The sequence below is a fragment of the Bombina bombina genome, chromosome 3 (genome assembly GCF_027579735.1).
Source record: "Bombina bombina isolate aBomBom1 chromosome 3, aBomBom1.pri, whole genome shotgun sequence".
Lineage (NCBI taxonomy): Eukaryota > Metazoa > Chordata > Amphibia > Anura > Bombinatoridae > Bombina > Bombina bombina.
In genome coordinates, this window is record NC_069501.1 from 30895882 (window position 1) to 30911055 (window position 15174).

General features: G+C 41.9%; 1 protein-coding gene across 2 annotated transcripts in view; it reads right to left on the minus strand.

The window, feature by feature from the left end:
* GDAP2 (ganglioside induced differentiation associated protein 2) overlaps positions 1-15174 on the minus strand; it is a 292812-nt gene that overhangs the window by 141908 nt on the left and 135730 nt on the right. For both annotated transcript variants that reach the window (XM_053705768.1, XM_053705769.1), the window contains exon 9: positions 13088-13164. In XM_053705768.1, the coding sequence (XP_053561743.1) occupies positions 13088-13164 (77 nt within the window). The remainder of the gene's footprint in view (positions 1-13087; positions 13165-15174) is intronic.

Here is a 15174-nt window from a genome sequence, read left to right on the forward strand (position 1 = left end):
TGATCATAGAGCTCCACCTAGTGGCACCAAGCAGAATACATATAGAAATGGATACAACACCACAAAGTGATGGCTTTCTAATAACTGGGGCATAATAAAACGAGGGGCCTCTAATAACGGGGGCCATGGATGAATATTTAAGGAGCCCTAAAGGCTGTATAAATACACATTTTCTAAAACTGTCAAGTTCCAGGGTACCCTCTGTTTGCTCTTCTGCCCTTCAGAGGGACGTTTGAGCGGTGGCTACTTTGTTTACCCACCCAGCAGAAGTCCCCTAATCAAACATTTTTTAGTTATGCTTTTTTCTGGGACTACAAAAAATGATGAGACACGTTCTTAATTCAGCTTTATCCCAGGGGCCACAAAGACCAGTGCAGAGGGCCACATGTGGTCTTTAAGACGCCAGTTAGCCATCCCTGTTTTAGAGGACATTGGGACCTGGTATGATATCTGGCAGATTACAGGTTAGTTGTGCTTTTCCATTAATGTGTATAAGGAACCACTAATCTTCTAATAAGCTTTTTCAGCACTAATATCCAGTAATGATTGCAGGTGGGAAAAAGTGATGTTAGTTATTAACCTGTACTCAAACCGCAATAAATCTTAGTGCTTATGTTCTGAAGATGAGATAAATTTACCCAATTAAAGTAATAACGTAAACGCTGTGCGGAAATAACGTAACCTGCTGTGCACAAATATTAAAACTCTTGTCTTCTGACTGTTTTATAGCGTTTGTCCTTTTCTGTGATAGTCATGATGCTCCTCAGAAAACACATACAAATAAAATGTATGCTTACCTGATTAATTACTTTCTTTAATGATGGTGAAAGTCTATGAGTCACTATGTGTGGGAATATTCCCCTCCTGACCACTAGGAGGAGGCAAGACACACTTCAACACACCAGAGCTTTAAATCACTTCCACTTCCCATGAACCTCAGTCATAAATACAGCCAAGTAGTTGAGGAAAAAAGCAAAGCAGGAAAGATAAAGAGGAGAAAAGAGGTGCTGAACAAATAGTGTCAACACCCGGTAAAAAGAAAGGGAGGAGATTGTGGACCATCATGAAAGAAATATATCACATAAGCATACATTTTGTCATCACGAGTCATCACGTGTGGGATTTAGTAGCCAAGCTGAGGAGTCCACAAGACCACCGTGAATAGGGGAGGACAAACAGAGAAAGCAGGACGTTACTAGTCAGGCACTATGGCATACAGAACTTTCCTGCTAAAGGCAGCTTCAGAAGAAGCGTACACATCAAAGTGATAAAAAGAAAGAAAAAGTGTGTAAAGAAGACCAAGTACCTGCCTTAGAAATCTGATCAATAGAAGCATCATTATGAAAGGTCCAAGAAGTAGCAACTGCTGTAGAGGAATGAAGGATAATACGCTCATGAGGGAGATTTCACATAAGCCTTGCAAATTAAGGCTTTAAGCCAAGGTGCTAAAGTAACAGTCATAGCTTTCTGACCTTTGCAAGGCCTAAAACAAATAACAAAAAAAAAAAAGGAGTAGAAGAAAGTCTGAAATCTTTTGTGGCTTCCACATAATATTTGAGAGCTTATACAACATCCAAGTTGTGGAAAAGATGCACCTTAGAATTCTTAGGAGCTGGACAAAAGAAGGAACCATAATTTCACGATTAATAGATACAACCTTAGGAAGAAAAGAATAGCTAGTGCGAAGAAAAGCCTTATCCTGATGAAAAATCAGAAAAGGAGGTATACATGAGAAGGCTGGAAGCTCAGTAACTGTTGGCTAAAACCAATTATATTTTGAGAGAGGCGGGACTTCAGAGTAAGCAAGTAAATAAATAACTTGAACCACGGCAGCCTGCCGCCTTTGATAAAGCTTTAGCAGGCGAAACGTGTCAGAGGGGTTGTGTGGGAGGATGGGGTCCCATATATTGTTGTAATTTTAATTTATAACCTATCCGAGTTAAATGGATGCCAAAATATGAGATAAATTGCTATACTTAAAGATTATACTCTCTATATATGGGGTTCGCTAACGATTGATATAGTAGTGCTAAAAATTATGTGTCCTATCTCAGAACCTCTAAGTTTGTTACAAGTATATAAGGGGGCAAGGATAAGTCTAACCACATAGATGAATAAGTGATGCAATAGTTACATTTGAAAACAAACCTCAATATTACTATTTGATTGCACACTTATATATCAGGTAAACTGGCAAGAAAACGGATACTTAAAGAATACTTTTTAATGCAAAACTGTTAGCACAGTTAGAGAATACTAATGATACTATAAGTACATATTAGTTAATTTGCATGCATGACTGTGAATGGTGGATCGCAACCAAAAAACATAATTTATGTAAGAATTTACCTCATAAATTCATTTCTTTCATATTGGCAAGAGTCCATGAGCTAGTGACGTATGGGATATACATTCCTACCAGGAGGGGGAAAGTTTCCCAAACCTCAAAATGCCTATAAATACACCCCCCACCACGCCCACAATTCAGTTTAACGAATAGCCAGGAAGTGGGGTGATAAGAAAGGAGCGAAAGCATCAACAAGGAATTGGAATAATTGTGTTTTATACAAAAAAATCATAACCACCATAAAAACATAATTTATGCTTACCTGATAAATTTATTTCTCTTCTAGTGTGTTCAGTACACGGGTCATCCATTACTTTTGGGATATATTCTCCTTCCCAACAGGAAGTTGCAAGAGGATCACCCAAGCAGAGCTGCTATATAGCTCCTCCCCTCACATGTCATATCCAGTCATTCGACCGAAACAAGACGAGAAAGGAGAAACCATAGGGTGCAGTGGTGACTGGAGTTATAATTTTAAAATTTAGAACCTGCCTTAAAAAGACAGGGCGGGCCGTGGACTGAACACACTACAAGAGAAATAAATCAGGTAAGCATAAATTATGTTTTCTCTTGTTAAGTGTGCTCAGTCCACGGGTCATCCATTACTTATGGGATACCCATACCAAAGCTAAGTACACGGATGATGGGAGGGACAAGGCAGGAACATTAAACAGAAGGAACCACTGCCTGTAGAACCTTTCTCCCAAAACCAGCCTCCGAAGAAGCGAAAGTGTCAAATTTTGGAAAAAGTATGAAGTGAAGACCAAGTTGCAGCCTTGCAAATCTGTTCAACAGAGGCCTCATTCTTAAAGGCCCAGGTGGAAGCCACAGCTCTAGTGGAATGAGCTGTAATTCTTTCAGGAGGCTGCTGTCCAGCAGTCTCATAGGCTAAACGTATTATGCTACGAAGCCAAAAAGAGAGAGAGGTAGCCGAAGCCTTTTGACGTCTCCTCTGTCCAGAGTAAACGACAAACAGAGAAGAAGTTTGTCGAAAATCTTTAGTTGCCTGTAAGTAGAACTTCAGAGCACGGACCACGTCTAGATTATGCAAAAGACGTTACTTCTTTGAAGAAGGATTAGGACATAATGATGGAACAACAATCTCTTGATTGATATTCCTGTTAGAAACAACCTTAGGCAAAAACCCAGGTTTAGTACGCAGTACTACCTTGTCTGAATGAAAGATCAGATAAGGAGAATCACAATGTAAGGCAGATAACTCAGAGACTCTTCGAGCCGAGGAAATAGCCATCAAAAACAGAACTTTCCAAGATAAAAGCTTAATATCAATGGAATAAAGGGGTTCAAACGGAACACCCTGAAGAACTTTAAGAACCAAGTTTAAGCTCCACGGAGGAGCAACAGCTTTAAACACAGGCTTAATTCTAGCCAAAGCCTGACAAAAGGCCTGGACGTCTGGATTCTCTGCCAGACGTTTGTGTAAAAGAATAGACAGAGCTGAAATCTGTCCCTTTAGCGAACTAGCGGATAAACCCTTTTCTAAACCCTCTTGTAGAAAAGCCAATATCCTAGGAATCCTAACCTTACTCCATGAGTAACTCTTGGATTCGCACCAATATAAATATTTACGTCATATCTTATGGTAAATTTTCCTGGTCACAGGTTTCCGAGCCTGTATTAATGTATCAATAACCGAATCCGAAAACCCACGCTTTGATAGAATCAAGCGTTCAATTTCCAGGCAGTCAGCCTCAGAGAAATTAGGTTTGGATGGTTGAAAGGACCCTGAATTAGAAGGTCCTGTCTCAGAGGAAGAGACCATGGTGGACAGGACGACATGTCCACTAGGTCTGCATACCAGGTCCTGCGTGGCCACGCAGGCGCTATCAGAATTACCGATGCCCTCTCCTGTTTGATCCTGGAAATCAGTCGAGGTTGCAACGGAAATGGTGGAAACACATAAGCTATGTTGAAAACCCAAGGGGCTGCTAATGCATCTACCAGCACCGCTCCCGGGTCCCTGGACCTGGATCCGTAACAAGGAAGCTTCGCGTTCTGGCGAGATGCCATGAGATCCAGATCCGGTTTGCCCCAACGACGAATCAGTTGAGCAAATACCTCCGGGTGAAGTTCCCACTCTCTCGGATGAAAAGTCTGGCGACTTAGGAAATCCGCCTCCCAGTTCTCTACGCCTGGGATGTAAATCGCTGACAGGTGGCAAGAGTGAGACTCTGCCCAGCGAATTATCTTCGAGACTTCCAACATCGCTAGGGAACTCCTGGTTCCCCCTTGATGATTGATGTAAGCCACAGTCGTGATATTGTCCGACTGAAATCTGATGAACCTCAGTTTTGATAACTGAGGCCAAGCTAGAAGAGCATTGAATATTGCTCTTAATTCTAGAATGTTTATTGGAAGGAGTTTCTCCTCCTGAGTCCACGATCCCTGAGCCTTCAGGGAATTCCAGACTGCTCCCCAGCCTAGAAGGCTGGCATTCGTTGTTACAATCGACCAATCTGGTCTGCGAAAGGTCATTCCTTTGGACAGATGAACCGGTGACAACCACCAGAGAAGAGAATCTCTGGTCTCCTGGTCCAGATTTAGCAAAGGGGACAGATCTGAGTAATCCCCGTTCCATTGACTGAGCATGCATAGTTGCAGCGGTCTGAGATGCAGGTGCGCAAATGGCATTATGACCATTGCCGCGACCATTAAGCCGATTACCTCCATGCACTGAGCTACTGATGGGCTTCGAACGGAATGAAGGACACGGCAAGCATTGAGAATCTTTGATAACCTGGACTCCGTCAGGTAAATCTTCATCTCTACAGAATCTATAAGAGTCCCTAGAAAAGGAACCCTTGTGAGTGGTAACAGAGAACTCTTTTCCACGTTCACTTTCCACCCATGCGACCTCAGAAATGCTAGAACTATCTCTGTATGAGACTTTGCATTCTGAAAACTTGACGCTTGTATCAGAATGTCGTCTAGGTACGGAGCCACCGCTATGCCTCGTGGTCTTAGTACCGCCAGAAGTGAGCCCAGAACCTTCGTAAAAATTCTCGGGGCCGTGGCTAACCCGAAGGGAAGAGCCACAAACTGGTAATGCCTGTCTAGAAAGGCAAACCTTAGGTACCGATAATGATCTTTGTGAATCGGTATATGAAGGTAAGCATCCTTTAAGTCCACCGTGGTCATATATTGACCCTCTTGGATCATGGGTAGGATTGTTCGAATGGTTTCCATCTTGAACGATGGTACCCTTAGGAATTTGTTTAAGATCTTTAAGTCCAAGATTGGTCTGAAGGTTCCCTCTTTTTTGGGAACCACAAATAGATTTGAGTAAAATCCTTGTCCCTGTTCCGATCGCGGAACTGAGTGGATCACTCCCATGATTAAGAGGTCTTGTACACATTGTAGAAATGCCTCTCTCTTTACTAGGTTTGTTGATAACCTCGAAAGATGAAACCTCCCTTGTGGAGGAGAGGTTTTGAAATCCAGAAGGTATCCCTGAGATATAATCTTCAACGTCCAGGGATCCTGTACATCTCTTGCCCAAGCCTGGGCGAAGAGAGAAAGTCTGCCCCCCACTAAATCCGTCTCCGGATAGGGGGCCCTGTCTTCATGCTGTCTTAGGGGCGGGAGTAGGCTTTCTGGCCTGCTTGCCCTTGTTCCATGACTGGTTGCCTTTCCAACCCTGTCTGTAACGAGCAGTAGTTCCTTCCTGTTTTGGAGCGGAGGAAGTTGATGCTGCTCCTGCCTTGAAGTTACGAAAGGCACGAAAATTAGACTGTTTGGCCTTTGGTTTGGCCCTGTCCTGAGGAAGGGCGTGGCCCTTACCTCCCATAATGTCAGCAATAATTTCCTTCAAGCCTGGCCCGAATAAGGTCTGCCCTTTGAAAGGAATGTTAAGTAGCTTAGACTTGGAAGTTACATCCGCTGACCAGGATTTAAGCCAGAGCGCTCTGCGCGCCAGTATGGCGAATCCGGAATTTTTAGCCGTAAGTTTGGTTAGATGTACTACGGCATCTGAAACAAACGCATTAGCTTGCTTAAGGGTTCTAACTTTGCTCAAAGCCTCATCCAATGGCTCTGTGCTAATCGCCTCTTCCAGAGACTCAAACCAGAATGCCGCTGCAGCCGTGACAGGCGCAATGCATGCAAGAGGCTGCAATATAAAACCCTGTTGAACAAACATTTTCTTAAGATAAACCTCTAATTTTGTATCCATTGGATCTGAGAAAGCACAGCTATCCTCCACCGGGATAGTGGTACGCTTGGCTAAAGTAGAAACTGCTCCCTCCACCTTAGGGACCGTCTGCCATAAGTCTCGTGTGGTGGCGTCTATAGGAAACATCTTTCTAAATATCGGGGGAGGGGAAAAAGGCACACCAGGTCTATCCCACTCCTTACTAATAATTTCTGTAAGTCTTTTTGGTATAGGAAAGACGTCAGTACACATCGGTACCGCATAGTATCTATCCAACCTACACAATTTCTCTGGAATTGCCACCGTGTCGCAATCATTCAGAGCCGCTAATACCTCCCCTAGTAACACACGGAGGTTCTCAAGCTTAAATTTAAAATTTGAAATTTCTGAATCCGGTCTCCCCGGATCAGAACCGTCACCGACAGAATGAAGCTCACCGTCCTCATGTTCTGCAAATTGTGATGCAGTATCAGACATGGCTCTCGTGTCATCAGCGCGCTCTGTCCTTAACCCAGAGCTATTGCGCTTGCCCCTTAATTCGGGCATATTATATAATACTTCTTTCATAACATTAGCCATATCATGTAAAGTGATTTGTAAGGGCCTAGATGTACTTGGCGTCTCAATCCTACGCATCTCCCGAGCGGGAGACGCAGGTACTGACACGTGAGGAGAGTTAGGCGGCATAACTTCCCCCTCGTTGTCTGGTGATAGTTTCTCTATCGGTACAGATTGACTTTTATTCAAAGCAATATCAATACAATTGGTACACAACGTTCTATTGGGCTCCACATTGGCTTTTGAACATGATGAACAAACAGTTTCCTCTGAATCAGACATGTTTAAACAGACTTAGCAATGAAACTAGCAAGCTTGGAAATCACTTTCAATAAGTTTACAAGCAATATAAAAAACGCTGCAGCGCTTCAAAAATACAGATATAATTAAACAATTCTTAACAAGAAGTGTATTATTAGCAGAGGATTGCACCCATTAGCAAAAGGATGATTAACCCCTCAATACCCAAAACGGATAAAACGGATATCAATTAAGATTTAACGCTTTTAATCACAGTCAAGCACACTGTCACAGATCTGCTGTGACTGATTACCTCCCTCAAAAATGAATTTTGCAGACCCCTGAGCTCTCTAGAGACGTCCTGGATCAAGGAGGAAGAAGCAGGAAGACTGTTCTAGAATTTTAACTGCGCAACAAGGCGCTAAAACAAGGTCCCTCCCACTCCTATCACAACAGTGGGAGCCCTGATATAACGGTTTCCATGCAGAAAATATATGTTAGCCATGTGGAAAAAAATCATGCCCAAAGAGATTTATCACCAAAGTACCTCACAAAAACGAATAACATGCCAGTAAACGTTTTATTAAAAAACAACATTTTCCAATGTCATGCAAAGTTATCACTAAGCCTGCTACCAGTCGCTACCACTGCAGATAAGGCTTAAGTATTATTTCAGTTTTAACAGTATTTTCTCAATCAAATTCTAGTCCCTAGAAAATAACTCGACTGCGCATACATTTATTAGCCTGATACCAGTTGCCACTACTGCATTTAAGGCTGTACTTACATCATACGGTAACAGCAGTATTTTCTTAGTCAATTCCATTCCCAGAAAATAAAGTACTGCACATACCTCATTTGCGGAGGACCCCGCATGCTATTCCCAGTTTCTGAAGTTACCCCACTCCTCAGAATGTCGAGAACAGCCAGTGGATCTTAGTTACGCCTGCTAAGATCATAGAAAAAAAACGCAGGCAGTTTCTTCTTCCAAATACTGCCTGAGATAGAAAAACAGCACACTCTGGTGCCATTTAAAATAACAAACTTTTGATTGAAGAATAGTTAAGTAAAAACTCCAGCTCCTCTCGCGACCTCCTTCTTTGTTGAGGGTTGCAAGAGAATGACTGGATATGACATGTGAGGGGAGGAGCTATATAGCAGCTCTGCTTGGGTGATCCTCTTGCAACTTCCTGTTGGGAAGGAGAATATATCCCATAAGTAATGGATGACCCGTGGACTGAGCACACTTAACAAGAGAAAAGGGTGAGTCTCATGGACCCTTGCCAATATGAAAGAAATTAATTTATCAGGTAAATTCTTACATAAATTATGTTTTCTTTCATGTAATTGGCAAGAGTCCATGAGCTAGTGACATATGGGATAGCAAATACCCAAGATGTGGGACTCCACGCAAGAGACTCTAGAGAGGGAGGGATAAAAATAAAGACAGCCAATTCCGCTAAAAAATTAATCCACAACCCAAATCAAAAGTTTTAATCTTAATGAAAAAAACTGAAATTATAAGCAGAAAAATCAAACTGAAACATCTGCCTGAAGTACTTTTCTACCAAAAACTGCTTCTGAAGAAGAAAAAACATCAAAATGGTAGAATTTAGTAAAAGTATGCAAAGAAGACCAAGTTGCTGCTTTGCAAATCTGATCAACAGAAGCTTCATTCCTAAAAGCCCAGGAAGTAGAAACTGACCTAGTAGAATGAGCCGTAATCCTCTGAGGCGGAGAATTACCCGACTCCAAATAAGCATGATGAATCAAAAGCTTTAACCAAGATGCCAAAGAAATGGCAGAAGCCTTCTGACCTTTCCTAGAACCAGAAAAGATAATGAATAGACTATAGAAGTCTTTCTGAAATCTTTAGTAGCTTCAATAAAATATTTCAAAGCTCTTACCACACCCAAAGAATGTAAAGATGTCTCCAGAGAATTCTTAGGATTAGGACACAATGAAGGGACAACAATTTCTCTACTAATGTTGTTGGAATTCACAACCTTAGGTAAAAATGTAAATGAAGTCTGCAAGACCGCCTTATCCTGATGAAAAATCAGAAAAGGAGACTCAAAAGAAAGAGCAGATAATTCAGAAACTCTTCTAGCAGAAGAGATGGCCAAAAGGAACAATACTTTCCAAGAAAGTAATTTAATGTCCAGAGAATGCATAGGCTCAAACGGAGGAGCCTGTAAAGCTTTCAAAACCAAATTAACACTACAAGGAGGATAGATTGATTTAATGACAGGCTTAATACGAACCAAAGCCTGTACAAAACTATGAATATCAGGAAGATTAGCAATTTTTCTGTGAAACAAAACCGAAAGATCAGAGATTTGTCCTTTCAAGGAACTTGCAGACAAACCCTTATCTAAATCATCCTGAAGAAACTGTAAAATTCTAGGAATTCTAAAAGAATGCCAAGAGAATTTATGAGAAGAACACCATGAAATGTAAGTCTTCCAAACTCGATAATAAATCTGCCTAGACACAGATTTACGAGCCTGCAACATAGTATTAATCACTGAGTCAGAGAAACCTCTATGACTAAGCACTAAGCGTTCAATCTCCATACCTTCAAATTTAATGATTTGAGATCCTGATGGAAAAATGGGCCTTGAGATAGAAGGTCTGGCCTTAACGGAAGTGGCCAAGGTTGGCAACTGGACATCTGAACAAGATCTGCATACCATAACCTGTGTGGCCATGCTGGAGCTACCAGCAGTACAAACGAACACATTATGATTTTGGAAATCACTCTTGGAAGAAGAACTAGAGGCGGAAAGATATAAGCAGGTTGATAACTCCAAGGAAATGTCAACGTATCCACTGCTTCCACCTGAGGATACCTGGACCTGCACAGATACCTGGGAAGTTTCCTGTTTAGATTAGAAGCCATCAGATCTATTTCTGGAAGCCCCCACATCTGAACAATCTGAAAAAACACATCTGGGTGAAGAGACCAGTCTCCCGGATGTAAAGTCTGGCGACTGAGATAATCAGCTTCCCAATTGTCTATACCTGGGATATGGACCGCAGAAATTAGACAGGAGCTGGATTCCGCCCAAGCAAGTATCCAAGATACTTCTTTCACAGCTTGAGGACTGTGAGTCCCACCTTGATGATTGACATATGCCACAGTTGTGAAATTGTCTGTCTGAAAACAAATAAACGGTTCTCTCTTCAGAAGAGGCCAAAACTAAAGAGCTCTGAGAATTGCACGGAGTTCCAAAACATTGATTGGTAATCTCGCCTCTTGAGATTTCCAAACCCCCTGAGCTGTCAGAGATCCCCAGACAGCTCCCCAACCTGAAAGACTTGCATCTGTTGTGATCACAGTCCAGGTTGGACGAACAAAAGAGGCCCCTTGAACTAAACGATGGTGATCTAACCACCAAGTCAGAGATAGTCGAACATTGGGATTTAAGGATATTAATTGTGATATCCTTGTATAATCCCTGCACCATTGATTCTGCATACAAAGCTGAAGAGGTCTCATGTGAAAACGAGCAAAAGGGATCGCGTCCGATGCTGCAGTCATGAGACCTAAAACCTCCATGCACATAGCTACTGAAGGGAATGATTGAGACTGAAGGTTCCGACAAGCTGCAACCAATTTCAGACGTCTCTTGTCTGTTAGAGACAAAGTCATTGATACTGAATCTATTTGAAACCTAAAAAGGTTACCCTTGTCTGAGGAGTCAAAGAACTTTTTGGTAAATTGATCCTCCAACCATGTTTTTGAAGAAACAACACTAGTTGATTTGTGTGAGATTCTGCAGAACGTAAAGACTGAGCTAGTACCAAGATATCGTCCAAATAAGGAAACACCACAATACCCCGCTCTCTGATTACAGAGAGTAGGGCACCGAGAACCTTTGAAAAGATCCTTGGAGCTGTCGCTAGGCCAAAAGGAAGAGCAACAAATTGGTAATGCTTGTCTAGAAAAGAGAATCTCAGGAACTGATGGTGATCTGGATGTATCGGAATATGAAGATATGCATCCTGTAAGTCTATTGAGGACATATAATGCCCTTGCTGAACAAAAGGCAGAATAGTCCTTATAGTCACCATTTTGAATGTTGGTATTCTCACATAACGGTTCAAAATTTTTAGATCGGGTTATTCAATAACTGAAAAAGATGTCTAAGCAACACGCTAAGGCGCGCAATCCTGTAACGAAAGGCACAACACTCCGGAACAGTTACACTTGCAGGGAACTGTAGAGGCCCACCCCAAGGCGGAAGACCCGGGACAATAGGGCACGAGCACAATTTCAAAAAAATGTCTGGACTCTGCAGACGGTCCATCGCTAACATTATTTGGAAGCGAAAACGTGCTGCAACCTCGGGGGTGGAACATGCCACCCCGCATAGAGGAACCATAAACTGGGTTACCCGCATGTATAGAAGTATGAATTGGTAGGTAACTCGCTTCCTGGAGGACAGGGCCCCCAGAGGTGGATGGCTCAGCAGGCCACTGATTCCCCGAGCCTGAGGAACCAGGCGCTCTAATATGGTATACAGAACAAATCTGATCAACATGTGTCAACGAGGCCAATACTGAGTCATCACTGGACACAGAATCTGAAATCAAAATAGTCTCAGTATCAGAATCCTCTGTAACTGAATCTAAAAAGAGCACAGTCTCAGCATCAGAATCCTCCATAACTGGAGAGAGGAAATATCAATATGGACTAAAGTATTAAACAAAAACGGCACAGGACACCCACAATGGCTGGGGCACTCACCACCTCCTATGACCAAACCCCTGCGGACTAGAATATTCCCTTCGCGACACGTTCAGCAATGTGGAAATGCGGAACGGAACATAACCACGCCCGAACACAAGGTGAACCGCACAGTCCAAAAAAAGCGCACACAACCAAAAGGCCGCGTCACATCCAAAGGCCTCAAAGTTCCAACCACAAGCCCATAAACATCACACATAAGCAGGTTAAATCACAAAACAAACATGATTATAAACCCCCCAGTTCAATGACCCCCCTCAGGAGATATTAACCCTCGATTCCAAGATACTAACGAAGACTCACTGAGACCCATATGTCATATAGTTAGACCCACAAGGTGTTGTAGCCTCTTGGGAAAAACATTCACATTACAGTACATTGACGATAAAGTAAAATGAAACTATCTTACCGGAATCTACGCCGTAGAACAGGAACACTGCCTTTCAAGTGTGACGAATAGTGGCATTGCCTCCACCATGGTCTTGACAGTAGAAAGCAGGCAGCGGAGCGAAGTTAGACAACGCTGATTGCTTGAGGAGCTGTTAATGAGTCGGGATGGTTTCGCAGAGAGACTCTCCCTGCATCTCCAGACTCTAACTTTCATCCAAGTCCTCACTCAGAGACTGACAGGACTACTTAAAACTCCTGTCCCATGCGAAGAGTACTACCCTCCATAAGAGACAAAAAACTAAAATTCTGACACTTCTCTGCCAACCTCCTGGGACGAAAGGCAAAGAATGATTGGGGGATGAGGGGAGTGGGAGGAGTATTTAAGCCTTTGGCTGGGGTGTCTTTGCCTCTTCCTGGTGGCCAGGTTCTTATTTCCCAAAAGTAATGAATGCAGCTGTGGACTCTTTCCATTTAAGAAGAAAACTGGCAGAAGACAAACGCATTTAATTATTTGTGCAGAGAGGTACATTTTTACTTTGTGTTAGTATTTTTGTATAAAAAAAAAAAATTACTGTTAATGTGGTAGTAGATTATTTATATATATTTATCACAAGACCATTTCACTCACCTGACTGGTACAGGGCTTTCAATGCTGCAATGTCAGACAGGTCTTCTGTTCGTGCCCGAGACAGCCAGCGATTGTAACTGGGAAAAATTAACAATAGGGATCAAAAGCAAAGTCTGTAGTAACAGCTAATACAGTCACAATGGGGATCACACACACACAGCCTGTAGCAACAGCTAATACAGTCACAATGGGGATTACACACAGTCAGTAGTTACAGCTAAGACAGTCACAATGGGGATCACACACACACAGTCTGTAGTAACAGCTAATACAGTCACAATGGGGATTACACACAATCAGTAGCAACAGCTAATACAGTCACAATGGGGATTACACACAGTCAGTAGTTACAGCTAAGACAGTCACAATGGGGATCACACACACACAGTCTGTAGTAACAGCTAATACAGTCACAATGGGGATCACACACAGTCTATAGTAACAGCTAACACAATCACAATGGGGATCACACACAGAGTCTGTAGTAACAGCTAACACAATCACAATGGGGATCACACACACACACACACACACACACACACAGTCTGTAGTTACAGCTAATACAGTCACAATGGGGATCACACACACACAGTACGTAGTAACAGCTAGCACAATCACAATGGGGATCACACACACAGGCCTAGATTTAGAGTTCGGCGGTAAAAGGGCTGTTAACGCTCCGCGGGCTTTTTTCTGGACGCACCATAAATTTAACTCTGGTATCGAGAGTTAAAACAAATGCTGCGTTAGGCTCCAAAAAAGGAGCGTAGGGCATTTTTACCGCAAATGCAACTCTCGATACCAGAGTTGCTTACGGACGCGGCCAGCCTCAAAAACGTGCTCGTGCACGATTCTCCCATAGGAAACAATGGGACTGTTTGAGCTGAAAAAAAACCTAACACCTGCAAAAAAGCAGCGTTCAGCTCCTAACGCAGCCCCATTGTTTCCTATGGGGAAACACTTCCTACGTCTGCACCTAACACCCTAACATGAACCCCAAGTCTAAACACCCCTAGCCTTACACTTATTAACCCCTAATCTGCCGCCCCCGCTATCGCTGACCCCTGCATTACAGTTTTAACCCCTAATCTTCCGCTCCGTAAACCGCCGCAACCTACGTTATCCCTATGTACCCCTAATCTGCTGCCCTAACATCGCCGACCCCTGTTATATTTATTAACCCCTAATCTGCCCCCCACAACGTCGCCGACACCTACCTACACTTATTAACCCCTAATCTGCCGAGCGGACCTGAGCGCTACTATAATAAAGTTATTAACCCCTAATCCGTCTCACTAACCCTATCATAAATAGTATTAACCCCTAATCTGCCCTCCCTAACATCGCCGACACCTACCTTCAATTATTAACCCCTAATCTTCCGATCGGAGCTCACCGCTATTCTAATAAATGTATTAACCCCTAAAGCTAAGTCTAACCCTAACACTAACACCCCCCTAACTTAAATATAATTTACATATAACGAAATAAATTAACTCTTATTAAATAAATGATTCCTATTTAAAGCTAAATACTTACCTATAAAATAAACCCTAATATAGCTACAATATAAATTATAATTATATTTTAGCTATTTTAGGATTAATATTTATTTTACAGGCAACTTGGTATTTATTTTAACCAGGTACAATAGCTATTAAATAGTTAAGAACTATTTAATAGCTACCTAGTTAAAATAATAACAAAATTACCTGTAAAATAAATCCTAACCTAAGATATAATTAAACCTAACACTACCCTATCAATAAAAGAATTAAATAAACTACCTACAATTACCTACAATTAACCTAACACTACACTATCAATAAATTAAATAAACACAATTGCTACAAATAAATACAATTAAATAAACTAGCTAAAGTACAAAAAATAAAAAAGAACTAAGTTACAGAAAATAAAAAAATATTTACAAACATAAGAAAAATATTACAACAATTTTAAACTAATTACACCTACTCTAAGCCCCCTAATAAAATAACAAAGCCCCCCAAAATAATAAATTCCCTACCCTATTCTAAATTTAAAAAGTTACAAGCTCTTTTACCTTACCAGCCCTGAACAGGGCC